This window comes from Mastomys coucha, chromosome X, assembly GCF_008632895.1.
Source record: "Mastomys coucha isolate ucsf_1 chromosome X, UCSF_Mcou_1, whole genome shotgun sequence".
In the NCBI taxonomy this organism is placed as follows: Eukaryota; Metazoa; Chordata; class Mammalia; order Rodentia; family Muridae; genus Mastomys; species Mastomys coucha.
In genome coordinates, this window is record NC_045030.1 from 123,619,196 (window position 1) to 123,647,183 (window position 27,988).

The 27,988-nt window shown below is 32.3% G+C and overlaps 1 protein-coding gene across 1 annotated transcript in view; it reads left to right on the forward strand.

Annotated features, from left to right (window-relative positions):
• Diaph2 (diaphanous related formin 2) overlaps nucleotides 1-27,988 on the forward strand; it is a 555,303-nt gene that overhangs the window by 280,219 nt on the left and 247,096 nt on the right. The window contains exons 18-19 of the mRNA XM_031375373.1: nucleotides 16,262-16,363; nucleotides 19,130-19,224. Of these exons, the coding sequence (XP_031231233.1) occupies nucleotides 16,262-16,363; nucleotides 19,130-19,224 (197 nt within the window). The remainder of the gene's footprint in view (nucleotides 1-16,261; nucleotides 16,364-19,129; nucleotides 19,225-27,988) is intronic.

Sequence of the window (27,988 nt, forward strand, 5' to 3'; positions counted from 1 at the left end):
ATTACCAGTTTGGTTGTGTAAATTATTATTTTCTGTTTTTATTATTTATCATTATTATTCAGTATTGAAATAATCATTTGAAAGCTTTTTATTTTTACTTATGTATGAGTACTGCTAAATATACACATATCCTTCCTGTGTCTGCAGAGTTTAGATACATTGAGTCCCATTCAGGTAGATTTATATGTGGTAGTGAGCCACCCTTCATGCCTTCTAGGAATTGAATTCTGGTACTATACAGTACATAATATATTATCTTGCTGTTTGGTTTACTTCCGGATTTTTCAGTAATAATCACCTTATGCTATCCTTGAAACATTCCACTATTTTTAGACCTATTACATTGATTTATAGCAATACAAATGCATTTTAATTTAATCTTATAGACAAATTGGGCAGCATCAAAATTAGTGTTGTCTTTGGAGAACTAGGGCATTGTAGGAGACCTGCTATTTATAATAAAAGGTGTGGGATTCTGTTTTTCATAATGCAAAATTCACAATTTACTTTTAAATTAACAGATTATAAAATATAAAAATTTACCTGAGAAAAATTTTCTTATTTAGTACAAATTTGGATTTTTTTTTATACATTACTTATGTCTCTGGTCCAGATGTAGGTAATGTAAAACTTATATGATATATGATATATAATTATAATTAACAATTTTAATTATAATATTTAACATTATAGAAATATCAAATACCTGTACCAACATATGGAAAACTGATGATTTGCTTGTTAAACATATATCAGTTATGTTTATATGTAATTGAGTTACTTTATTAACTGAAACAAATGATAATTTAAAATATTAAAAAGAATTGTATAAAGAGTTTTAGTGAGAAAGCTGGATCTTTATCTACCTCATAACATTATAGCTATTCAAAAAACTAATTCATCATAGAGAGCAATAATTAATCAGACATCTTAAATTACATTGTTTAATTTTTTATTCTCAACATTAACATCTTCAGAATTTTATAGCATTTCCACTTAAGTGGTGATTCTATATTTCCTAAGTAGTTTATAATTGAGAAATACCGTTTGCTGAAACAAATTCATATATATTCAGTGAATTCATTATTCTACTTTATTTTCTGAAATGTTTATATTTATTTTACTTCCTGATCCTCTCATAAGCATAACTGATTTTTATGCAAATATGCATAGGGTGATCCATAGCAACAAACATGAAGTTCACATTCTTTCTATATGACAAAAGCTAGTAATTGAGCACTTTGTATATTCAAAGCACTGCACAGAGAGCTCTCTGGCTTTTATGTTCATTAGAATTGCTGCTGTTTCCACTGAAGTTCATGGTAGAGTCCATGCCCTTTCTTTCCAAACTGCATTAGATTAGCTTGCCAGATTACATTATTCATTAGGTTGCTAAGACATGAGGCCTGAGATTGAACTTCATAGCATGATAGTATTTGATGTTTTTATTCAGTTACCAGTGCCTTATCTGCTAAGGAAAATAAATATCCTTTTAATTTATTTTGTCCTAGATATATTCTTTACAAATTTCTCCTTTGTTAATCATTCACTTTCTGAAGTGTACATTGAAAATAGTGGTGTTCTTTTTTCCTTCACTGTGATACTGATTGTTAAAGGCTTGTTTGAAACATTTTCCTGGAATGTCCAAACTGGGTGTGTCTTAGGCCAATGCTTCTTTTCCATTCACCCTTTCCCTTCATTGCCACAATTTTGAAATGTCTTTTCTTTTTATTCATTCATGTTTAATGAGTAATCATATATTCTCATTTGTCTTCTTCAACTTACAATAGCACAATAGCAAAATTGGAGAGTATGTTCAAGGAATTTTATTTGAAATTGAACAATCTCCTTGACCTCAAGTACTCACCAATAATTGAACCAAATACATTTTTTTCAGTTACTTGAAGTTTTAAAACCATCTCATGGAAGGAACTAATCATGCCACTAACAATGAAATTGGAGTCATCATTGGAGTTTATGAAAATGTGTCTGAAATTCACTTAGGTTAAGGGTACAAAAGAACTTTGTTATGCTCTTTGAGTTTTACATTAACCCAGATCATTGCCTGAGGATCCTATTTAGGAGTTTGAGTACTTCTTTCTCCTTTGATTTGTCTCATCTTTGTAAAACCTGTCATTTCTTTCTAGCTTACTTTTTATGGTGCCATGGAATACCTGTACATTAAATATGGTTAGCTAAATTATTTGTTGAATTCTGAGTGAATAATCTAGGGTAGGGTGATATATATTTGCAGTCATATGGAATTAAGGAGATAACAGAATTAGGTTTGTAAAATTATTTTCTTGAGAACATCATTTTTAGACTATGGAAGTAGAACCCTGGGAGCACTTGGATAAACCTCCTAAAGGCTAGTGTATTTGAAACTCAGCAGCCTTTCCTGCCAAATAGCATCAGGAGTTATACATTCATAAGAAACTAATCTAGACTTATGTAATGTATAGAAAAATGGGAACATAACAAGTCTTTTGTTAAAGTTTTTTTAAATCTATTTAAGGCTTGAAATTTCTATAGAAAAAACATTTTCCCTTCTGACTATCTAACATATAATTAAGGTGATATTAAACACTGATTAAAATATTAAGATTTTAATTCTTAATTATATAATCTTCCTTGCCAGGGTTGTTAAATCTTATGATTCAGGTAGTGTAGAAATTCAGTGTAGGCATATTTTTTATGAGCAAAGCTATACAATTTGCATTGTTTCCAGGTGGCTCTGGGAATATGTGAATAGATCATGCAGCTGATGGCTTGATGAGTTTGAAGGCTGATGTTTTTAACAGATGCTTCCAAAATGTGGATTATAAAGTATTTTAAAGTGATTTATACAAAGAGAGAACTTCTGGATTAATATTTTAGGTGATATCTATTTTTTTGATGTCTTGCTTTTGTCTCCTTTTCATTTCCATTTTCTTTCTTCATCCTTTCCTTCTTTCCCTTTTTCTTTCCTTCTCAATCCATTTAATGGCTCATGGACTTTAACTTTTAAATTGTATTTCTATTCCTTATACATGGCCAGGCAGATTTGTAAGGCTAATTGATATTACTATTATTATTTCCACAAGATAAAGGAAAACTACAGTCATGTGCCTATGTTAGAATCATACACATGGAACGTAATGGTGACATTGTATATAATATAATGAGGCTGCCTGTAAGACATAAACTGGAGTCAATCTGATTTTTATTAAATCCCCTCTGAAATTACTAGGTTTTAAAAAAAATGCTAATTTAAATGCTATTTCAGTTTATAAGTTCTATATAATGATTATGTATATAATAATATGTAGAATCAGATTCTCATGCAACAAATTTGAGAACCAGACATCTGAAGTATGATAAGGCAGTTTATTAACTGCTATACTATGATAGGAATAAACTATTCTAGAATCCCTCAGAAGAGAATCATTAATTCTCCTTTAAAAGTTCAGGAAAGAATCCCTAAGGATGTGGCATTTTAGTCCAGCCAAATGTGTTCTGGTCTAGAAAGTACAGTATCCTGAACATTTGGCAAAGATCCTCAGACATAGAGTCTCCTCACTTATCCATGATTGATAAATATCCTGTTATGTCTCAAATACTAGGGAACTAGGTACTTTTTGTAGTTTAGTTGCACCTAAAGTTTGCAAAGTCATAAGGGTTACCCCATTTTTGTTTAATAAGAAACAAATAAAAAATCAGCATTAACACCTTGGTGTTTGTAAAATATAACCCAGCACTGAGCATAAAGAGAATTTTTAGTAGAAAAATTTTAATTCAAATGTTAAGAAAAATATTGTAAACTCATAGCAATATATTGTTAAGAATATGTATGTTAAGTATATACTATATATACTAAGAATATGTATGTTAAGTATATACTATATATACTATATATTATATATTATGTATATATAAGTATGTATATATAAGTAATATATGTGTATATTAAATATTTGTATATAAGTATTGATATATATTAAATATATATATATTAAATATTAAGTGTACTAGCTATATATCTTATGTTGTAGTTTAAGTATACAGCATGGAAGAATAAACAAATCAAAGAGGTATGGTCTATAAAAGCATTGAGTAGAAAATATCAGAAACAAATGCAATGACTAATTGAATAAATACTGTATTTATGGCTATATATTTATATCAAGAATGTTAAATCCAGGCGGTAGTGACACATGCCTTTAATCCCAGCACTTGGGAGGCAGATACAGGTGGTTTTCTGAGTTTGAGCCCAGTCTGCACTACAGAGTGAGTTCCAGGACAGCCAGGACTATACAGAGAAACCCTGTCTTGAAAACCAAAAAAAAAAAAAAAAAAAAAAAAAAAAAAGAAGAAGAAGAAGAAGAATGTTAAAAGAGTTGAAAGATCACAAGGTTGTCCTTATCTTGAATTATGAAATATCAGACTTTGAATCAGTAAGATAAATTGTAGGAAAGACTGAGAAATAGAAATTTTATTATTTCTTAGGTAAGAAAACAATACATGTTTTTTAGCATTTAGCTTTATGAACATTCTACTGCAATATGTATATTTATGTGTTTCAGCTTCATTGATTACAAGTTTAAAGGCTTTTAAAGTGGCTAAGTCCTCTAGTTTCAGCTGTGATAGCCTTTAATAATGATAAACTGGTTAATAACTACCCAAAATACAGCTTTTTGTTTTTACTATATCAGTCAGATTTTTTTTATTACTACAACTTTATATTCTTTATTTTGTCAGCAGGTAAGTCATTCACAAAGATATTATATATTAGGGTACATTCATTCTATTTTATATTAAAATGTAGACTGTATATAATTTCTATATAGAATATGAAATTATTAGAATGGCCTAAGCAAAGTATATCAATGGATCCTTTATTTTAAAAACACTAATCATCACAAGCATTAAAAGAAAACTCCAGCAAAGCTCCTATTCTGTAGGAACAGAAGAGGCATCTTTTGGGAATGTTAAGTTATTGTATCTTGGTTAAAGTGAAAATGGTGGCTGATTCACAAGTCTGTTCTTTTAAGATATTTTATCATCTTTAATTCTGGAACTTGCCATGCATAGTATGCTTACCTGTAATTAACTCCTTTGTTTTTACTTCCTATTCTTGTAGATTGCATTGTTTCAAATGTTTCTTGGGGGCCATGGAATATGAGATGACATTAACAGATACTCCAATTAAGTGCTGTTCATTATGTCTTATATTTTACATGCCACTTCAACTAAACACAACAGTATGCAAATGTGCTAATGTAGACAGTTTGTCAAAATGGAATCCTTACCATAAAGAAGTAATATAGTCATTACAGAGTAGAAATATACCGAGTGAGATCCATTTAGTAAAATATAATAAGATGGTAGTGCCATTAATAGCTATTGTTAGAAAGGGAATGAAATATTTGCCTTGGGTGCTGTTACTGAACAGTTAAGTCATGCTTTGCTTAAAGAGGCATGGGATGATACAGGTAACCCTCCTTCATACACAATTTAAAGGTTTAATTGAAGTAGTAATTTGTCATCATTTTGGATACAGGTTTCTTAGTGCTAGTGACTGTTTCCTGGAACTATTTTCTACCTTGCGAATTAGGATCCCCCGAACCATCCCCACTGGGAATTTTCGTCTATCTTTAATTGTATGGCATTGACATCATTTGAGACAACATGTAGTTTCCCTATATCAGACGGAAATTGTTTGGAATATCTTTTGAAAAAAAATGCCACAAATGCTATCAGTAAGTCCAGAGAGCCACATGTTGTCTTACTGGCAGGCCACCTACCTAATCCATCTGTACTTGGACTGGAGAGAAGCCTTAATAACTACCATTAGGTTTTTATATTGTCAGATTTCATACATTCAGGACACCATGGTCAGTGGATGACAGCCAATTTATCTGCTTCAGTTAATGATGCAGATAAATACTCATCTTTCACTTTCACCTCAATATAACAAAATTAAATAGTTTTCTAGTATTCATTAGCAGTTTGCTATGTAGTAACTCTTTGTATGCCCATAAACTGGCATGGGCTGCTGTTTCCTTGCCATCGACCATTGAACAAACCACTTTTGCTCTTTTATTGACTCACATTGATGATAATGTTGTCATAGTCTTTCGCAGTAATTTTGATAGAGCCTTGTGGAATGAATTTGTTGCATGCATCTTTTAAAGACTTCAAATTTTGTTCTGATACTAGTGTACTGCTATGTTATACTTTTCATATGGCATGGCAAATATTATTTTCATTAGGGAAACAAGATGGTGGGGTGCTTGCTTACTCTCTGTGCTGACTTTATTTTCCTATTTAATTTTGTTGAAGAGCAATTTCAAGAAGCCTTGGGCCATTGTATCACCTTGTCTCATTCCATTATAGATATTGATGCAACATGGATCACTGAACAGTATAATCTCTTTTGCAGAGTTTCTATTGATCTTGGCCAGTAAATCATTGTATGCTGGGTTTGTTCTGAAAGCATTTATACCATAAATGCTCTTCTAGAATTTGAAAATCAAGTACTTTCTTGTAATAGGCAAGTTCATACAAAGTTAGAATTCATTCATTTTGTCTTGTTCAAACCATGGCTAGAAATACTTTTTCCACTAAGTGTCTGAAAGAAGTGCTGTGCACTCCCTGTTTCCATTGATAGTTTTGTGTTTCCTATAGTACATCACCATTAGTTTCTTTGAAATCACTGTGTTGTCTGTAATGACCTATTTTCTTCTGAGATTTTTGTTTTTGTCGGACCTAGAATATGCTTGCTCTCCATTGATGTGACATTGTCAGTTTCTCTTATTGAACTGTTCTGTCTTATTTTGAAGACAGCACAAACTCCTCTTTCTTAACTCCTTTTGGATTATGTTTATCTTAATTGAGTATATGATTCCTGCTCTGAGTCTAACCTTATTAATCATTATTGCAAACACTGAAATAACCTGGTTGTCAGATTCATGTTTTCCTGTACCTGTTGATCCTTTCAAACAAGTGAAACATCTTTTCACTATGATTTCTTAAAATTTTATTCCTGTAGAGGAGGCATTTATTGGGAAGGTAAAGCACACTCTTCTTATGAATTTTTGACACAAGTAAGACAACCATGTACATACCTGTGCATGAATCAAGTTGAGTAGTAATAGGTAAAGGATATTATTAGTGATATAGGTGAAGATAAAGAAAGTAGAGAATTTTCGTAGTTACAAGCATACTTTGTTTTTGTCTTAATCAACAGAGAATGTTTTAGCAGAAATACATGTGAAGGGGGTAAGGTCATTTTTTTTTTTTGTCTGAGACAGGGTTTCCCTGTGTAGCCCTGGCTCTCCTGGAACTCACTCTGAGGCCAGGCTGGTCTCGAACTCAGAAATCTGCCTACCTCTGCCTCCCAAGTGCTGGGATTAAAGGCATGCGCCACCACAGCCCGGCTAATTTTTTTCACAGATAATTAAGAGTTTTCTTTCAATTTTTCTATTTTAATTACATTTACCTTTGCTATACAGTGGGTAGAATGTACAGTTAGAATGGTTCAACTGCTTCCACCTGCATCAGAAAAAGAGTAACAGTATGCAAAATAACTTACCCTGAAGCAAGCAACAATATATTTAAAATAAAAATATTCTAGGATCAAGATTTCAAGCATCTTCTAAATAAGCATAGTTGTTTATTTGCCTATTTAACACAGATTCATTTTTCTCTCTCTCTCCTCTGTGTGTGTGTATGTGTGTCTGTATGTGCGTGTGTGTGTGTCTGTGTCTGTTTTTGACATTTCTGTATCAGATTTAATGTATTGACTTCTTGCTCCTTCCCTGTAGTTATAACCATTGCTTAAGTTTAGATTCAAAGCATTCTAGGCTAAAAGCAGAGAGCTACACTTTGGCAGCAGCCATAGGGAAGCAACAATGATCCCCCACAGTGTGAGGACTGAAGTGGCTAGGGTGAAGTAAAGGCCAATCTAATGGCAAGCACAGCATGGTTGAAATGGTTTAGGAGGAAAAGGAGACAGCAGGTTGCTGTCCTGATCCAGACAAATTCATTTGCTGTTTGTGACTATTAGCAGCTGCTTCTTATCTGGGCTATTACTTTCTCTTTTATCTTTAATAAGTTTGTGGCAAAACCTTAAATTACCAGTATTTCTTCTTTATTCTGCCACAATGAAGGTTTCCTTTAAACTTTATGATTTTACTTTTACATTGTATAGCTCTACCTATGTTTAATACATCTCCCTACATTTTATACATTTCCAAAAACTAGTAAAAATTTTGGTCGCTACAAATGAGATTATAGTGTACAATTTAGCAGTATTATTCATAATTATTGCATTTATCTTATACATGCCATTATAAATAACATGGGACCCTTGGCTATTTATTTTCTGGCCTCAGAAATTAATGAGAGCTCCATAATAGGGGACACATAATTATTTTTCAATAAACTGCTAGGTTTATGTTCTTATATTAGATTTTATTTTTTGCACTATTGTTAACATACTATATGGCACCAAACATTTTATTATTAAAGGATAGTTCTTATAGGAGACACTTTCCATAGGTGGATCCTTATCCAAGAACTTTTTTATTTGGTCCTTAAAAGCTTACAGTTAAACACATTTCTGCCATTTACAATAATAGAGCACATGATGGAATTTTCTTGCTAAACTGAAGGCATTGAATGGTAATATATTTAAATACACACACACATAAACACACATACACACACACATAAACACACATACACACCATGTGTAGAGAGGGGTTGGGGGCAGAGAGAGGGAGAAGAAGAAAGAGAGGGAGAGAGAGAGACTAGATATGTCTGTCAAGGACTCGATATTAAACTGTGTCCACTTGTTCAGTATAATTTTAAGTATAAATTTAATCATTTATTTTGTAAGCAACATTTATGGTAAACTCTGGTGATCATTATTCTAATTTTATGTAGTTGGTACCATTATACGGATAGCTAGGAGCCTAGCCCAAACTTATTTGATATAAAGCAGAGTTATTATATTTGGGAATACACACTGTGACTAGAATTTTGTCCTGATCTACTGGTCTAAAACACACAGACGTTGATGTGACTGTGTAGTGTGCAGTAGCAATGAAAATAAGCCAGAGTATGCTTGCTTACCATTTTGGGTAGCTCATCACAGGATTTAGACTAAATCGTTTTGTTTTGTTTTGTTTTGAAGAATCCAGCAGTTATTTTGTGGATCAGCTACTATTGACCAAGAATCAAATATTTCTCACTTACTCTTTTATGTGGTCCAAGTCTTTACCTACCTTGGCTGTTTTGTTAACAGATAATATAGAAATGTTTACAGAAGTAAGAAGTTTGTTTTTATAGCTCCTGTGTACATTCCAGTGGCAGGTTTTATTCTTTTTCTTGTACTCTTGTGACAGCCACAACTATCTATAAAAGGGAAGAGGCAATTTATGCAATAAACATTTTAGAATTTTATATATGCAGTCAGTTTTAATTAATGTGTGAAATGTATTCTTATATATTTTAGAAATCTGTATATATGAACTATACAAATATATGGAACATCTTTGAATTAAAAATGTACTTGTCCTTAAATGAGTTAAAAGTAAGAAAATTGACATTGTAGATCACCTATGACTGACCGAGAATTTTCCTTTAGTGTTAGATTTTGAGATTTAAAGGATGTGCAAAAGGACTTTTGAGGATTGCTATTGAAAGTCTTTCCACCTTGTTCAATTTGGGGTTCATTTGTGGAACTATCACAGGATAAATGTTTTATATGCTTTATAACAGCTGATTCAAAACTTTGCTAATAATCCATGGAGTTTTAAAGATATATCCATCCTGAGACCTTTCCTATGGCGATTCTGACATTTTTATTCAGTAGGAATACGTATAGTTAGAATTCACATTGTAACTAAGTTATAGAAAAGAATAGAAGAATGAAGACATGGTGTCAAGTATTCTTCCAAAATACTGAGTGATGTCATAAGGAAGAATAATAGATTGAGAAGAAAAAGGGTCAGGAGACTGTCTTAAGAATAGAACCTTTATGCTTATTTAAATTCCATTCTTCTATATGTTTGTACGTTTCCAAAGGCTTCTTAAATACTACTTTTCTGCTTTCAAATGAGAAGTCACCAGCAGGCTAAACCTAAGTTTAAGAACAAAGAAGAGACGAAAAGTTCAGGTACTCTATTTTACCCTTGCAAAAAGATTTTCTAATGCTTCGATCACCTTCAACAGATTACATGGCTGTAGCTTCCGAACTAAAGAAAATTACTGCTGAAAGATAAAATTGAAAGCTGTTGGAATCCAAATGGCAAAAGAAGAGACAATAGAGCTCTGCTTATTTCCCATTGAGCTCAGCCAGCAACAAACGAAATTGAAATACTCAGTAATACTTTTATGTGCATAAAGCAAAAGAAGAATATTACACAAAATTCAAAGTCTAGATTCATATGACTTTTTGTGTGGGTAGAATTCAGTTTTTCAGTTTACCTTAAGCCATTGAATCACAAGTGAATCATTACCAAACATGTTCAAAAATAAAAAGTAGAAATTTTCTTTTATAATTTCACTACTGTTGATTTGCTCTTATGATTATATAACACTATATAACAATATAACAATATAAAGACACATAAAAACATGATAGGAGAATATAAGAGGAGTAAAACAGAAGACTGTTACTTTAGTATCATATGAGCTGATCCATGTAGGATAGACTCACTTAAAATATGATGACTATAAATGTGATCTGTTATATGAATGCTTTTTGAAAACCAGGTTTATTAATAAACAATTATTATATGGTAGTTCTACACATTGATTTACAAGGAAAGTTTTAAACATATACTAACATTTTCAAAAGAATAAATAACAAATTGAACTCTTTTGGTAAGAAAGGGATAAGGCCCTGCTCCATTATGAGGGACCTCTTATGTCATATGTAAGCAAACAGTATACTTCAGGACATATCTGTCTGGGCATGTGGGTTTGCAAACAAGGTATTTTATTGTAATGTGTCCATGCTCATTCATTTTCTTATTTTATATTACTGTTTCACATTGATGTGGCTGAACAATTGTACTTTGGAACAAAAGTATTGTGATCTGCAAAGACAAAAATGTTTACTCACTGTTGTTGCAAACATTGTTTTGTAGTTTATGTATTGTGAAGCTTTTGCATGTGTATTCCCTTTATTTCTCATAAACCACATAGAAAACATATATTGATCCTATATGATAATAGCCCACTAAATATTTTTACCTCTAAACTTACTAATGCTTTCTCCTTAGTATAGAGATTTCCACAGTATTGATGCTGTCTTAGTCAGGGTTTCTATTCCTGCACAAACATCATGACCAAGAAACAAGTTGGGGAGGAAAGGGTTTATTTGGCTTACTTCCACATTGCTGTTGACCACCAGAGAAAGTCAGGACTGGAACTTAGGCAGGTCAGGAAGCAGGAACTGATGCAGAGGCCATGGAAGGATGTTCTTTACTGGCTTGCTTCCCCTGGCTTGCTCAGCCTTCTTATAGAACCCAAGACCTCCAGCCCAGGGATGGCACCACCCACAAGGGGCCCTACCCCCTTGATCACTAATTGAGAAAATGCCCCACAGCTGGATCTTATGGAGGCACTTCCCCAACTGAAACTCCCTTCTCTGTGATAACTCCAGCCTGTGTCAAGTTGGCACACAAAACCAGCCAGTACAGATGCCTTTTGCATAGCCTAGTGATTTCACCTTTGATGGTGAAGTTAAAGAGTGGTGGTGGAGAAGGCCAGCTAGCCTGAAGGACTTCTTTGTCTTGATACTTATTGTACATCATCTTTTTATGAGCATGTTGTGATACTTTCAACACTCCCCTTTTTTATTGTAGAGATTTTTGTGAGCCTTTATATTGTGACCAATCTTCTCATTAAAATTTCTTACACACTAACAGAAATATTAACATCTTTTTGTCAGTCTTGACTAGGTAGGAATGAAATAGATTAAATTGAAGGAGATGGGGGAGAAAAAGAGAATACAGAGTGCCTCCTGCTGAATTCACTGGCCACTAATTCAAAAACATATTTTATAAAATTAAGAATACCATGTAATGGCTGTATATGTGTCAGGGGCCTTAGAACAGCTCCTGTATGCTGCCTGGTTGGTGACTTGGTGTCTGAGAGATCTCAGGGGATCGGTTTAGTTGAGACTGTTGATCTGCATATGGGGTCTTATGATTTTTAGTGATCAACAATACACAACAGTGTACTTTGGACATCATGAATAATTCCATTAAACTATTCTTTGTTGTTTTTTATAAGTTTGTTTCTGGAGACTTTGTTTTCAAAAATGTAAAAATGCTGGTATTGCTATGTACTGGATATTTGGTTTCTTCCAAGATTCACTAGTTGAATTTCCCATTAAGTGTGATACTATTTGGTGATGGAACCTCTGAGGAAGTCATCAATTTAAAAAAAAAAGATATAAGGTATGATTAGGCTCTAATAGTGTGCTTATGTAGTAGGGCTCACTCTATAGCTTTGACCACACACTGAGAAAAAGCAGAATAAGGGCACAGGAAGCTGGTGACTTCTTAAATAAGAAACCTCAGAATGAAACCTTGGTAACACCTTGATCTTTGACTTCTTCCAGTATTGTGAAGAAGTTAATGTGTGTTGACTACCTAGTCTAGTGAATGTTGTCACACCTCTATTTGGCTAATAGAAATAAATATCTTGATTAATTTCTAGGTGATTTTTTAGTGTTATACATTGTTTTAGTTATATGTATGCTATTTGATCTTGTTCTACCAAGTTAACTGCACTCCATATTAAGCTAAATTGAGTACAAGGTTTGTAGTAGTCTAAAACTGATCACAAAAAAATCAAAGCAGCTTGTCTATGATGTTTTTATAAACAATAATCTCTGCCATAAATGTCTTGTGGTTTATTACTTGAATCTTTGGCTTGTCACATGAATTATACAGTTTAGCATAATAGGGTATTTTGAGTAAATACAACAGCCAGCAAAATGTCCATTAGTTCATAGAAAGCTAGAGAAAACAGTTGAGTAAAGGGACAGACTCTAACTTGAATAATGTATTTAGCATAGGTTAAAAGTTAATGGGAAAAACTTCAACCTCATTTATCAAATTCTACTTTTAAGTAAGAACCATGTTTTACTTTGGGGTTTGAAATTACCAGCTGAAAAAAAGTTTATCCCTAAACTGTAAGACATATTTATTTGTCCTTCCTAAAATATACAGTTTCTGCCAAGATATTGAAGCTGATTTGAAAATATACAATATTAGCTATGCACGTTGTTAAACATACTGTTCTAGTGACATTTAACAGTGTTCAGTAATTGGCTTAATGAACAGGTGTACAAGTATATTAGTTATGCAGATGTTAATTTGCAGTAACATGTGCTTCCTGATTTGGGAGGGGGGAGGTTCTTGTATAAACTACCACTAGTAAGATTTGTTCCTTAATTAGGAAATCATTACGAAGTATATGTGTATGTGTGATTCCTACCATTAGGACCATTAGTCTTGTTAATGTGCACTGAACTTCAGGAACACTCCTGATAATGCCATTCCTATTGCTTTAGATACTATGCAGGTGTCAGGATAAAATCTCCTTTTCTATAGGAGGCCTTACTGTACAGCTGCAGGCAGCAGGGAAAGGGGAAACAGTGCAGCTGTCCCATGTAGCATGGAAAAGCAAACAAGAATGCAGTCTCTTTCTTCATGCTGCATTGGCATTCCCTTTCAAGGCTTCATAAACAAAGATGCTGCTCTATACAAAGAGAGTTGAGCACAACTGAGTACTTTGTTACTTGCCAAACCTGAATAAACTACCTACATTTAAAAGATTATCATCTTTACTATTGTTTTTGGTTCTTACATGTGTTGTTCAGGATTTCCAAGGCCATCAGTTTATAAACTGTCAAAACAGATTGGAGCTTTTATATGTTTTATTCTGGATTTTTTATTTCTATGTTGAAAGAGTAGAAAGCTACTGAGGTTAATATAGCAATGCCACAGAGCTACCACCTCGAATGAGCACATGCTACCTTTGGACCTGTGCTAGGACCACTGGAAGGAAGAGTGAAAGATTGTTTTTGTATTGAAACATAAAATAGCTCTTCAGACAATATTACTAATTATTTTTGAAAACTTGTCTAGTTTGAGAATTAATTTAAATTTGCTATACTACTTTTATTGTCCAAAAAGTGGTGCATACTAATGAAATGCTTATTGCTTTCTAAATCTCAGATTTTTAGACGACTTGTATAATACAGGTAAAATAGCCTACAATCATTAAAGAAGCCATGACCTATAGATACTTAGGTTATCTAATTTTAATTTCAAACATTTTTTTTCATTTGAAAAACAAAAGGCACAGACTAGAATTTAATGAAACATAATTGTCAAATGTAAAATTACTTATGAGCATTACATATACCTGTGATGGACATGGCCATATTAGTTTAAAAATAATATAATATTCATATAATCTTCATCTGACAACATGTCATCCTGTATGCTCCTGTTTAATTAATTTCCTGTGTTAGAGTTTAGTACTATTGAAGTAAGGAACAGTCTCTAGACTACTTCTTTGATTGTATTAAATTTTCTGAATGTGCTTTCAGATGTAATTTTGATATAATTCAAATTCTCTTTATTGACATCAGAAATAGCAATTGAGCTGTCATTTCTTTATGTAGTTGTCTTAAACTATTGAACAGCTTAAAATTAGAATAAATTGAAATGTTGACTCTTGCATAAGAAAGCCACTGTACTTTCAGAAGGTCCTTTGAGGAACAATTATGGAGGTTTTTAAAGAAATATACTAAAAGTCATTTTTCTTTCACCAATTCCAATGATTGTATTTTGGCAACATTGGAAAGAACTTGATACCTGTCACACAATTATAATTTTCAAGAGAATTATTATCTAGTCTCATTAGTCTGTTTCTATTCTTACATTGATTATTCTACTAAGCCTTATAATAGTTAAGATTTTTTTCTGTAATTTATTTTATGTGTTACTTGTCTGCTAAGATAACAGAATTTGTATTTCTTACAACTTACACCATTAATGATAGAATATATGGATTTGTAACATTTCCTTGCATGCTTTGAAATACTGTAGAAGATTTACAGATGCTGGTATCTTTCTTTTGGCAAAGATATATGAGTGTTTCCCTGTCATTATTTTTTTTTTAAAAAAATGCATGTGTGAAGTCTTTAGCCAATACTAAATTAATCGAAATAATAAAAAACCATTATCACCTCAAAGTAAACTTCATTTTCTGCCAATGATAAGAAAAAAGAAAAACATGATAATCAGTTGTATGCATCAGTGATGAAATTTGGCAGTATGAGTTCAAGTGCAAGAATACCACTAGATTGAAAAAGAAAGTCCATTTTGTCTAATATAATTTAGTGGTCCTATTGCCTACAACCTTATCATGGAATTTATCATGGAAGAAGTAAGCCAACAATACTTGAGCAAAATTGCTAGAGCATTTCTGTGCAGGTGGTACTTGGAGACTTCATGTTTCATTTTCTTATTAGACAGCCAAAGGTTTGACACTAGTGTCTTTCAAGTGTGAATTAGGGGCAAACACCTCTGCTACTTGATGCTGCATACCTTGTTGTCTCAATCCTTTCTACTATTTGGAGAACCAATAAATATAGTGTTTCGAGTAAGCCACTGTCTTTGAGGATATGTAATTAACTATATTCAAATGGGTGGTACACTTGTACACCTAACAAATGCTTTAAACCAATTAATTCTTCAAACAAAACTCAATGGAGACTTTTACTGTTACAATCCATTTAAGAGTTACAATTACCTTAGGTGCTTTAAAGCAGTTTCACTGAAAATAATATATGTCTAAATATTAGCATGTTTTAGGAGAAAAAGCATGTTTTCCTTTTTCCTCAATTAGTCCAAATTAGTGAGATTTTACTTTTATGTTTAATTCCAGGGCTGCTCCAGTTACTTGTAAAGGAGTAATTTATGTTACACATTAGTGAAAAAGCAGCAATTGATTTTTAGTTCTCTTTGGCTTATCTTTTCTGCTTAAGTGCTGATATTTAATTTGTAGGGAAACCTCTAAACAGTTCTATATTTTTATGTTTATCCTCTTCCCTGAGCTAATGAAATAAACACATTTATTGATTTCAAAATCACCTTTATTAATGTAGCTAACATGCCTTAAGAATGTTATTTCATGTACTTGGATTAGAACCATTATTGTTTATGAATCAACATTTTTCTTTTAGGTCAAAGGAATGCAGAGGCTGCAGAAGAAAATAAGAGTGTGCCTCCAAAGAAGAAAGTGAAGGAATTGAGAATTTTGGATCCCAAAACAGCCCAGAATCTGTGTACGTAATGTGTTCTGCATAGGCATGGTGGTGCTGGCTAACTCAATGTAAACAACCTTACAATTTTGACCAGACCCACTGTTAGAAATAAGGTCCTACATAAATATAAGCCAGGTTTCTTTATGCCACTTAACCAAATTGAAGAAACTAATAATTGAACATCATTTAACCTGTTAGAACAAATGATTTGTAGAGCTTTGGAATACACCATTAATAAAACTTTCATAGTGAATATAAGGAAACATAATATTAGTTAGTATTAAAAATGTACTGTTAGGTTTTTCCAGTATTATTTTACTGAGTAGGTCTGGGATTCATATTTTTACAATATTTCTTTGTCAGTTTGGACAATTCCTTTAATTGTTATTCTTTTGTTTAAAATAATTGCAATGTGATCTAGTTAAATTGTTAGCCACTACACTTTAAAACTGGTTGCTGATCCTTGAAGCCCTTAACTAAGTAAGCACTGAGCCATTAATGTGGTATTGGTAATGGAGCTCGATAGTTAAATTCATGGCCATTTAAACAAGCCTCTAAGTTTTACTTTGACATATTTTCTCTTCTAAATTGGATTTAGAATATTTTTATCACTACAGAAGGGTGCTTAGATACTGATGATACCAAAATACTCTTGTGTGAGAAACTTTAATACATCCTTCATTTCTAATTGCACACAGAATACTATGGTAGTTTTGTTAAAATGAGATTAATGTAAACTGATCATTCTACTATCAGGCAAAGTATTACTCATATAACTGCTCTACTAATAGCTATCAAAAGTTTGTACATTTCTGCAATGATAGTTTTCTCAGTATTTTTTACTATACAATGTGATCATATTATCTAGTTAATATATGACCATGAGACTTACGTTAGTATTAGAATTCTCATTCAGTCCCTGTGTTTAGGTAATCATCTGCCCAGATAGTGAATATTAACTTTGCTTTTGCTACCAGTGCAATCAGGTAGAGCCTTTCATAAAAATTCACTAGTAGGTTTTTTCAGGTTCTACCTCTCAGAGCATATCTATAATCTTATAAAAAATGTGTTTAATAAATAATTGTATGGAATTTATTTAAAAACAGTATCTGTGGAATTGTAATGTATTCTAGGTAATATTAGTTGAACATTTTTCCAAAATGACATAAAATCTATCCAATGAAGTAAAGGAAATAATTCAGCATATGAAAAAAAAAATACTTGTTCACCACCTGAGTATCAGCAGAAATGTAGAGAACATTGATGAATCCAGCACTTCTTTCTTTGAAAAGTTCAGTGGTCTCCTGCAGTATTTGTGGGTGACCCATTCCAAAACTCACAGTGGATAAGTCAAACCCCAGGTAGTATTTAATACAGGTAATATATAGTATTACACAAACAGACACATACATACATACACACACACACACACACACACATACAGAGAGAGAGAGAGAACAAAGAAAGGCATTGAGACAAAGATAAAGTGTGTGTTATAAATTAGTCAGAACAAGACTATAACAAAACAACAAAACAATGCAATTTTAATACAATTACTTGAAAGAAAAGTTAGATGAACATAGTTTCTTTTGCTCTCAGGATATCTGATTATACCTGTATCTCTATTCTTGTGATGATATGAAATTATTTATTTTCAAAAAGTACATGATTGCTTCTCCTTGGTTTATTAAAGTGGGCTTCATAAGACTCCTGTGTTTTGGGTCATTGTTAAGAACTATATAGGCTGCTCTAAAGTCAGCAATGTCATATTTTCACAGCCCATCTCATACTCCGAAAGCTATTGTGCCAGTAAAATTTTTGTCATTGGAAAATAATACTACAGTGGGCCAACTGAAAGGAGAAAAGATCTACTTTAGCTCATTGTGGATCAATGCTGCTCACTTCATAATTTTGAAAAAGCTGAGAGAGGGAGTTTGGGGGCAAGACATAACTTTCAGATCATGCTCATGGTGATTCAATTCTTTGACTCCTGCCTCCTCTTCTAGTAAAATGTTCAACAGTGTATTCAAAGTACCAATAGTATATTCATCTTTAAGTCATCAACACATTTGTCAAATTTCTTGAAACCAATCACTTTTCTAAAGTTTCCATTGGAGAGCAAACAGGTAGTATGAGAGCTTTTTGTAGAAAATATCATATCTAAGCTGTAAGAGTCAATAGATGATGAAGGAGTGAAGGAGCAGCTAGCATGCATTTCTCAGGTGTAGTGGTTGTTGAAATGTTGGAGTCAGAGTGAGATGGCATACAGTTTCGTGGTGCTATTCCAAATAAAAATATAAGACTCACTATTTCTCCAACCTTCTGTTGAATATTTTAAAATTCAGTTTGAAAAAATAGAGTGTTGTTTATTTTATGATCATTCCTGAGAAATACTATTTTGGATATATCTGAAAATTTTGACATTAAAATCTAGATTAAAAAAAGAAAAAGAAAAATCTAGATTGAATTAAAAGGTAAAATTTAATGAATTTTTAGTTGGTCAATATGTATTAGCATAATGTAAAATGATTATGCATACAGTTATGAGAGATCTAAGTAGGAATTTTATTTTGTAAATATGTATATTTGAGCTGGAAATGCTATAACCTCTGGGATAGGAGATTATTTTGCCAATCTGGATAGAATACTCCATCAAGTAGAAGCTGTTTCTAATTCTGTAAATTAGAATATTACTATCAAAATAGCATATTTTAAGTCTATAAAGTGGTAATGTTTTATATATATTTGATATGACTCTGACTTTAATAAAATCCCATTTTATTTTAGCTATCTTCCTTGGATCTTACCGCATGCCATACGAGGAAATAAAGAACATTATTTTGGAGGTTAATGAACAATTGCTCAGTGAGGCCCTAATTCAGGTATACTTGGAATCTTTAGTTTGAAAATTATATTGATAGACATTTTAGAAGTGTCTCTTCTTGATGTCATGAAAAATAGTATTAATAATGTGAATAAGTCATATTTCTATGGATGATTTATCATCAAGTTTTATGGAGGTATCACAGTTTGCCTCATGTATATTTTCAATGTTGATATGCTTATTTCCAATGGGATTAAGGCTTGATTGGTATATACTGACTTTTTATTATCATAATACATTTTCATGTATTAGTATAATACATTCTCAAAAATCCTCTGGTGGGAAAGTAAACATTAACAAAGTTTGATTTATTGTTTTAAAATTCTTGTGGAAAACAAGCATGTCCATTGTTCCTTGGCTTGAAATAAGGAGTTGATCACATTTGTCCTGGCAGTTTCACATACATGCACATACATAATAATAATAAAATTGATAAAAATAATAATGATGTAACAAATATAAAAATAAGAAGGTATAAAATTGATGAGACAGAGAAAGGAAAAGGAACAGACACACAGATGTTTGTGTAGTGATCTAAAACAGAGGAAGTAATGAGGTAGGTCAAAGTCAACCTTCACACGACATGTAGTAAAATTATGGAAGCACCAAGTTTTTAAGCAGGATTTCAGTATGGTTTTCTCTTCCACACTTTCTCAGAATTCAAAGCAAGATGTAATGTAACAATTTTAAATAGTACTATTTTGACGGTATTGTAGACCAGTTCAAAGTAGGAAATTTACTGAAACTCCACATAAGTTCTTATTTCATTTTATTGGATATTTTATTTATTTCTATTTCAAATGTTATAACCTTTCCCATTTTCCCCTCCAGAAACCCCCTATCCCATCCTCCCTCCCCCTGCTTCAGTGAGTGTGCTCACCCACTCCTACCTCCCTAACCTGGCATTCCCTTACACTGGGGCATCTAGACTTCCCAGGACCAAGGACCTCTCCTCCCATTGATGTCCTTCAAGGCCATCCTCAGCTGCATATGTGGCTTGAGCAATGGGTCCCGCCATGTGTACTCTTTGGTTGGTGATTTCCTGGGAGCTCTGGGATGGTTCAATATACAGAAATCCATTAATGTAATTAACTATATTAACAAACTCAAAGAAAAAAAAACACATGATCATTTCATCAGATGTTGGGAAAACATTTGACAAGATTCAACATTCCTTCATGCAAAAAGTCTTGGAAAGATCAGTATTTCAAGGCCCATACATAAACATATTAAAAGCAGTATACAGCAAACCAGAAGCCAACATCAAACTAAATGGAGAGAAACTTGAAGCAACCCCACTAAAATCAGGGACTAGACAAGGCTGCCCACTCTCTCCCTAGCTATTCAATATTGCACTTGAAGATCTAGCCAGAGCAATTAGACAACAAAACTGTAGGCAGCCGCTCGGATGATCGAATCCAAGACATGCGCAGTGGCAGCTATAGACAATTCCACTGCACATGCGCCCCTCCCGAGCAGGTGTATGCTAATGAGGCAATTGCCAGGGAACCAATCCAGGAGAACCACGAGAGCTTGGGCACGGGTATATAAGGGGCTCTCTCCAGGCAGTCAGAGCATTCTACCCCACTCCACTGAAGCAAGAGCAGCAGCGACTAGCAAGAGCAGTGGCCACCGCCCATTCCACAGAAGCGGGAAAAGCCATGGCACCTAGGAAGCAAGAAGAAGCCGTAACACCTAGAAGAACTGTAACACCTAGAAGAGCTGTAACACTTAGGAACCTAGGAGAGCTGTAACACCTAGGTACCTAAAAAAGCTGTAACACCTAGGAACCTAAAAGAGCTGTAACACAAAAGAAAATTCCTGAGTAAACCGCAAGAGAAGTCTCGATGTTTCGTCGTTATTGCTGACGTCCAGGCAAGCAAGGTAAGGCGCGGTACACAAAAGGAGGTCAAAGGGATACAAATTGGAAAGGAAAAAGTCAAATTATCACTATTTGCTGATGATATGATAGTATATTTAAATGACCCCAAAAATTCCACCGGAGAGCTCCTAAACCTGATAAAGAACTTCAGCAAAGTAGCTAGATATAAAATTAACTCAAGCAAATCAGTGGCCGTCCTCTACACAAAGGGGAAAGAAATTAGGGAAACAACACCCTTCACAGTAGTCACAAATAATATAAAGTTCCTTGGTGTGACTCTAACTAAGCAAGTAAAAGATCTGTATGAGAAAAACTTCCAGTCTCTAAGGAAAGTAATCGAAGAAGACCTCAGAAGATGCAAAGATACCCAATGCTCATGGATTGGCAACATTCATAAAGTAAAAATAGCCATCTTGCTAAATGCACTCTACAGATTCAATGCAATCCCCATCAAAATTTCAACTCAATTCTTCATGGAGTTAGAAAGAGCAATTTGCACATTTATTTGAAATAACAAAAAACTTCTGGTGGAATCACTATCCCTGACCTTAAGCTGTACTACAGAACAATAGTGATAAAAACTGCATGGTATTGGCACAGTGACAGGCAGGTAGATCAATAGAACAGAACAGAAGACCCAGAAATGAACCCACACACCTATGGTCACTTAATCTTTGACATAGTAGGTAAAACTATCCACTGAAGAAAAGACAGCAATTTCAACATAAATTCTTAAAACATGATTTTAAAAATAAGAAAAATTATACTGGCATGGACATTCAGCAACTTCATGCTTCATATTTGCATTAGTTTTATATTTGCCGAAGTACATAGAGGAAAAATATAATGTTCTAATAAAGAGAAGCATGACTACATCGATTGACTTCAAATTATGATTCTCTTACTACAATTTTATTATATAGAAAAGATTTAAAAGCTTTCATTATTGAAGTGTCACAAGTTTACCTGTCTTGTCTTGACATATTTTAAAACAGCATGTCACGATCCAACAAAAGATGGGTAACTAGTCACATTTAGTGTGCCTTGTGCATTTTAATTATTGTGCAAATTCATAGTTCAGGTGAGTGCAGATGTCTCTGGAAGACAGAAGCAACAGCTTCCCCACAGGAACTGAAATTCTAGACAATTGCAAACTACCCTAAGTGTATACTGGGAGCTGAACTCAGATCCCCCCTCTAAGAGCACACTTCTCATCCTTTGACCCAGCTCTCCAGCATGAGTCTTCTTGTGTTTGCTTGGTTTCTATTTGCTAAGAATTTGTTGAAAAGCCAGATTGCTGATTGTCCAATAGAGTACCATTTTTTGTCATTTCCTTTCCTGGTCAATCCCAATTGATTCTTATTTAAAATGTATGATTGGATGAGACATCTGAGTTTTTAAGGTTAGTATCAGTTTTATCTGGATGAGTCATATGTCTGAAGATATTATAGCAGGACGATGCTCCTCGGTTGAAATAATTATAGCCTTTCTGTTCCTCAGAAAGTTTGCTTTTTTTGTGCCCAAAAGATATCTCTAGGACTCCCAAACTAGATATGTTTGCTTCATTGTTGTGAAAGTAACATCAATTTGTCATTTACATGAAGTGTTTACCATTTATGTCTAATTACCATGTAGCACATCGATAATGCACAGCATTAAATATGTATCATCAGATTAACTTTGTTGTAAGTTCTGTTTGATTACAGTGCTAAACTCCATATATACATAATCACAGTTTGTTGCTCATGTAGCGTGGTTGTCTCCTCATGGCAACAAAAACAACAAAAACCAATTAAGGACACTTCATTTCCCAGGAATGTGAATTAACACTGGTGTTATGTCTCCTACAGTAGGTCAGTAAACAATTCCACACTAGATAACTAGAAGACTGTGTTTATTTGAAAGGATAAATGACCTATTTAAAAAAAAAACTACTTTTATTTAGTCAAAAAACCTACTTTGATTTAGATGACTAATATTTAGGCAGTATATTGTTAAAAATAATGTTTGGATGTTAGACACAGATAGAGAACACTAAAAAAGAAATAAATGCAGCAGTTTAAAAATTGGTTAATGTTAGGAAAAAATTAAAAATTTAAAGTATGCATTATTTGAGATAATTAGTGCTTACAAACAATTCTTAACTGCTGGAGAAATATTGGTAGAGAAATTATATTTGTCAGGCATGTATAAAGTAAGATTTACATAAAAGGATAGCATATAGCCCAGAAAAAAATTCAAAGATATGTTAATTCAGCACAATTGGAAAGGACTCAGCAGGTTCTAAACATGATAGTGTGAAATAGTGCAACTTTCTTTGGATGTAACATATTATTTTTTTTAATTAAAATGCAGACAGAAGATCAAAGAAGTAAAAACAGTACTTACAAATAACAGTAATAGAAGTAATAAATATGTAAATAAAACATCTAATAAAAAAGTAGTCAATATTTTCCTTTTTATTCCAGTTGTGGCAGATAGCAAGAAACATTCTCTATGCTCATTACTATTTCTGAATTAAAGTATTTATTAGACCTGCCACTAGATCTTGTATCTATTATTATACACAACTTGCTTTGGTAAATATGTTTAACAACTATTTTAATACAATTGTTTTCATTTATAATGAAAGGCATTTGATTTTATTCTGAGAAATTATTCTAATGTGAAAAAAGTCTATGAACCAACCAGTAAGGAGAGAACCTGATAGTTATACTTCCAGGGGTACTGTGGTTATGGTAGTTTTTCTGGAACAAATTCTCCTTGAACTAGATTTTAAAGTATTACCAGGATTGAAGTAAATGGTGGGCAAATATTTGAGCACTCTGAAAGACAATATCTTTTTATAATTCAGACATATTTCTGAATTAACATAGGATGGTGGTGAGCAAGTATATGGAAAGTAATTAGTTAATTGTTTGGGGTCCTATTATACAAACAGAGATCAAAATCTAATGACTGATAGTGTGCCTCAAATGTCAAACTATTGAATATTGGCAATATTCAGCTAATATAGTTATTATCTATCTATCTATCTATCTATCTATCTATCTATCTATCTATCTATCTATATCTATCTATCTCTCTATCTATCTATCTATATCTATAGCTCAACTGCTTTCTATTAATGGAATAAACAGGAAAATCCTAAGCACTTTTTAAAATACAAAATAAAGAAAGCCCTGAACTATATAGGCTTTAATCGGGGGAGGGGTAAGTAACTTGGATTTAAAATATATATTCATTGAAAAGGTTTGGTTACAAAATGGTTGTAACATTTGAATTTTTTTTAATATGGAGAAACTAGGTAGGAGAAAAAATCTAGGACACAGTAGAAAAGAACTACATGTATTATTATACTATAATATGTTTCAATGATAGAATTGAGGTCAATACAGAAAACAAGATCAGAGGGTCATTTACAAAGAACTGATTCTTAAAGTATGAAAACTATTGAAATTCTTGAGGCTTCCAGTGATAGAAAGGTGACAAATAGAAGGTCAAGGAATGCATTTCTGTAGACCACCTAAGGTGAGGCAATGGGTGATAGTGAAATCAGAGAAAAAGTATTATGCATGTCAAGCCAGGATAAGTTACAACATACACACCATAGACCTGTAAGTATTGATTGCAATCAGGGAGAGAAATACTATTTACATTAATTTTTAACTAATGCATAGGAACATAAAATAGCTCATATTAATAGACTACCATATAATTTTGTTACACACATACATATATGTATGTATGTACATATGTATATATATATATATATATATATTTAAGCATTTTTCATATGAGTATAATAAAATCTTTCAAATTTTGTTCTTGTCACTATTAATAGTATATTAATGTTGCCTACTGTCCTATTGCATAGAGCTTCTTTTAATATCTACAATTGTAGTTACTTCTAGTACTGGTTGTTTTGTTGGACTCCTTTAAAATATGCTGGACACCAGACTTTTAAAGCAGATGTTGTGTTTATTATGGTATTCTGACCTCTACCTCTCTTCATTTAAGAAACAATTCCAGAGGATGGAACTTTCTAGCTTTTCATTTGTTACTGTCTCTTCACCTACTTCATTTGTTCTATCATTCTCTCATTTTCTCATTTCTTCTCTTTACATTTTAAAAATATTCTTTATGTAGGGAAGGCTAAAATATGTACCAATAATGCCTCAGGTAAAATGCAACACAAGAATTTTTTTGGCTCACCTCCTACTTATAACTTCCTAGTATTCTGGCTGCCTTATGGTTCTGAAACACAGTTGAAAATCTAAGACTTCAGTTCATGCAAGACATAAAACTTACACCTTTCTACATGATTATGTTTTCTCAAATGTGATTTTTAAATCTCAAAATAGATTACATGATCTATATAACTCATTCCTGAATACTGACAAAATGATTAGATAGAAGCAAAGGTCATTCAACCCATCCACTGAATTCCAGGCAGTGCTACAACTAAGTCATCAAAAATAAATGGGTACCTATTGATTCTGTAAGAAAAAAGATTGTTCAGCTTCCCTCAATTAACCAGTTGTAGTGTATAATTATTCTTATACTCAGGAAGTTCATGCATGTGTAATAGTAGAGCTCGTTTTTGTCTCTTCAATCCATCTTTGTAATTATTGATCTATTTATGTGGCTATCGACCATCAGTATTTTATTCAGGTTTGTGAGTCGGCATGTGTTTGTGTACTTTATGAAAGTTAATAGCTTTAGAAGACTACAGGTATATCAATTAATGCTATAAAGACATCAGTATTGTAGAATTTTAGAACAATTTTTTTCTAAAATAGCAACTAGTATTCTTCACATTTATTTTCTTAATTCTTTAAAGAAAGCAGAGCAGTAGAATTGACAGGAACAATCTTAAAACATTTCTTTCATATTTGTCATCATAGAGGAATAAATATTTGTGATACTTCTGCAGTACACTGATATTTTTATTCATGAGTTGTTTTTTTTTCAGCTTTTGCTTCTAACTTTTATTAGATGGAATTTTAAAATGTATTCTCTTGTCTGTTTTGACAGCAGTTTTGTTTTTGAGCATTGTGTACTAATTTCAGTTTATTGTTAAGATGAATCTAATCCAAACAAATATTGTTTCTGCCCATCATCATTTCTTTCTATGTTGAATTTTTTGGAGAATATTAAGTATTTCCTTTGTTACTAACACTGCTTGTGTTCTTATTTGTAAGGAAAGGAAGGGTAGCTTTAAGAAATTAATCTTTGCTTATACCATTTAGTATGAAAAATTTACCCTTCTTACAATTTGAATAAAAACAATGTTTTATTTATAGTTTTGTAAAATATTTCTTAATATTATTTTATTTTTATATCTTATATAATTCTAACAAAAAAATAGTCCTTTAACTTAAGAAACAATGGGAACAGATAGGAAAATGGGTTGAATTTAAAGAAGATTTGGATAGCAAGTATTTAATAACCCATAACACTTGACTACATTTCTAAAAGCATTGTATTATATTCCAAGGATGACAGGCAGCAATTTGATATACATCAGATTAAATCTTCACATAGCTATTTCCAGGTTTCTGTGATTCTGTATCTTCAAAGCAATTAGAATTTACCTAGTTATCATATTTAATAAAGATATATGACAATTATATTAGAATTTACTCTAATATAATATGGTTAACATACTATATTAATGCATGGTAGTGTGATATATAATATACACATATGTTAACTATTTTATTTCAGTATTATAGATGATCAGTCAAGAAGGAAAGAAAAGGAGTTAACTCTCCAAGAAAGAGTTAAATCTGTGGTTGAGGTATTGATTCACTTTCTGTATATGTGTTTGTATAGCTCCATATTAAAGTAAGTCCATTTAAAAGCCCTTAGTTAGTGAACACACATAAGGCATTTTCTTTACCTTGGACTGTTACATGATGAACATTGGATTGTGGGATTCTGTCCTCTAGATGGTTATAGCAGCACTCACTTCCAGTTTTGATTTTAATATAATAATATTACTATGAGTTGGCCTTTTCTCCATTATAACATAGTAGCCAATTTGTGTGTTTTATATCTAGAGCTAAATAAAGTTGACATGCTCAATTTTTGCTTGCTTAGATTTAAAGTATGGCAGCTAAGTCAAATAAAATCACACAATCAATCTGTAATCAAACTTAGTTCATGTGATTACTTCATCGATGTTTTTAACACCATTGTTTACCTACATTTCTCCCTATTGTGGTATATAGGTGAGTGGCTGACTTGATTTTACTGTTGGAAAGGAATAACATGTGTCTACTAAAGTCTTCTTCTCTAAACATGTCATAAAATATCTCTCATTAGATATCAAAGTTTACTTTTAATTACATTTTAAAATATCATCTTCAACACTTGATGTGCAAATTTATTATCACTTATCATTGTTTGTACTCTGTAATAATTATATAGTTAGTTAACAAAGAATAAAGACCTAGTATTACTAAATGCAATGAAGGAAACATTGAATTCTATCTTTCCATTAATAAGTATCCTTTTGGTATGTTGAAAGTATTATTTTACTATTACTATGAACATTATTTATTTTAATTTAAATGAAGGATTCCTCATGACAAACTTATCTAAGGAAATAATATTACCACTCAGTTTTGTGAGAAATGTAAGAGTTAAGCATTTTGATCTTCTCTTTACAAATTCTCTGCATTATATATATATATATGTATTATATATACATATATATGTATGTATGTATATGGGTATATATGTATATATATTATCCTTACTTATACCATTTAGTTTGAAAATTTACCCTTCTTACAGTTTGAATAAAAACAAATATGTGTGTGTGTGTGTGCATGTGTATGTGTGTGTATATATATATATATATATATATATA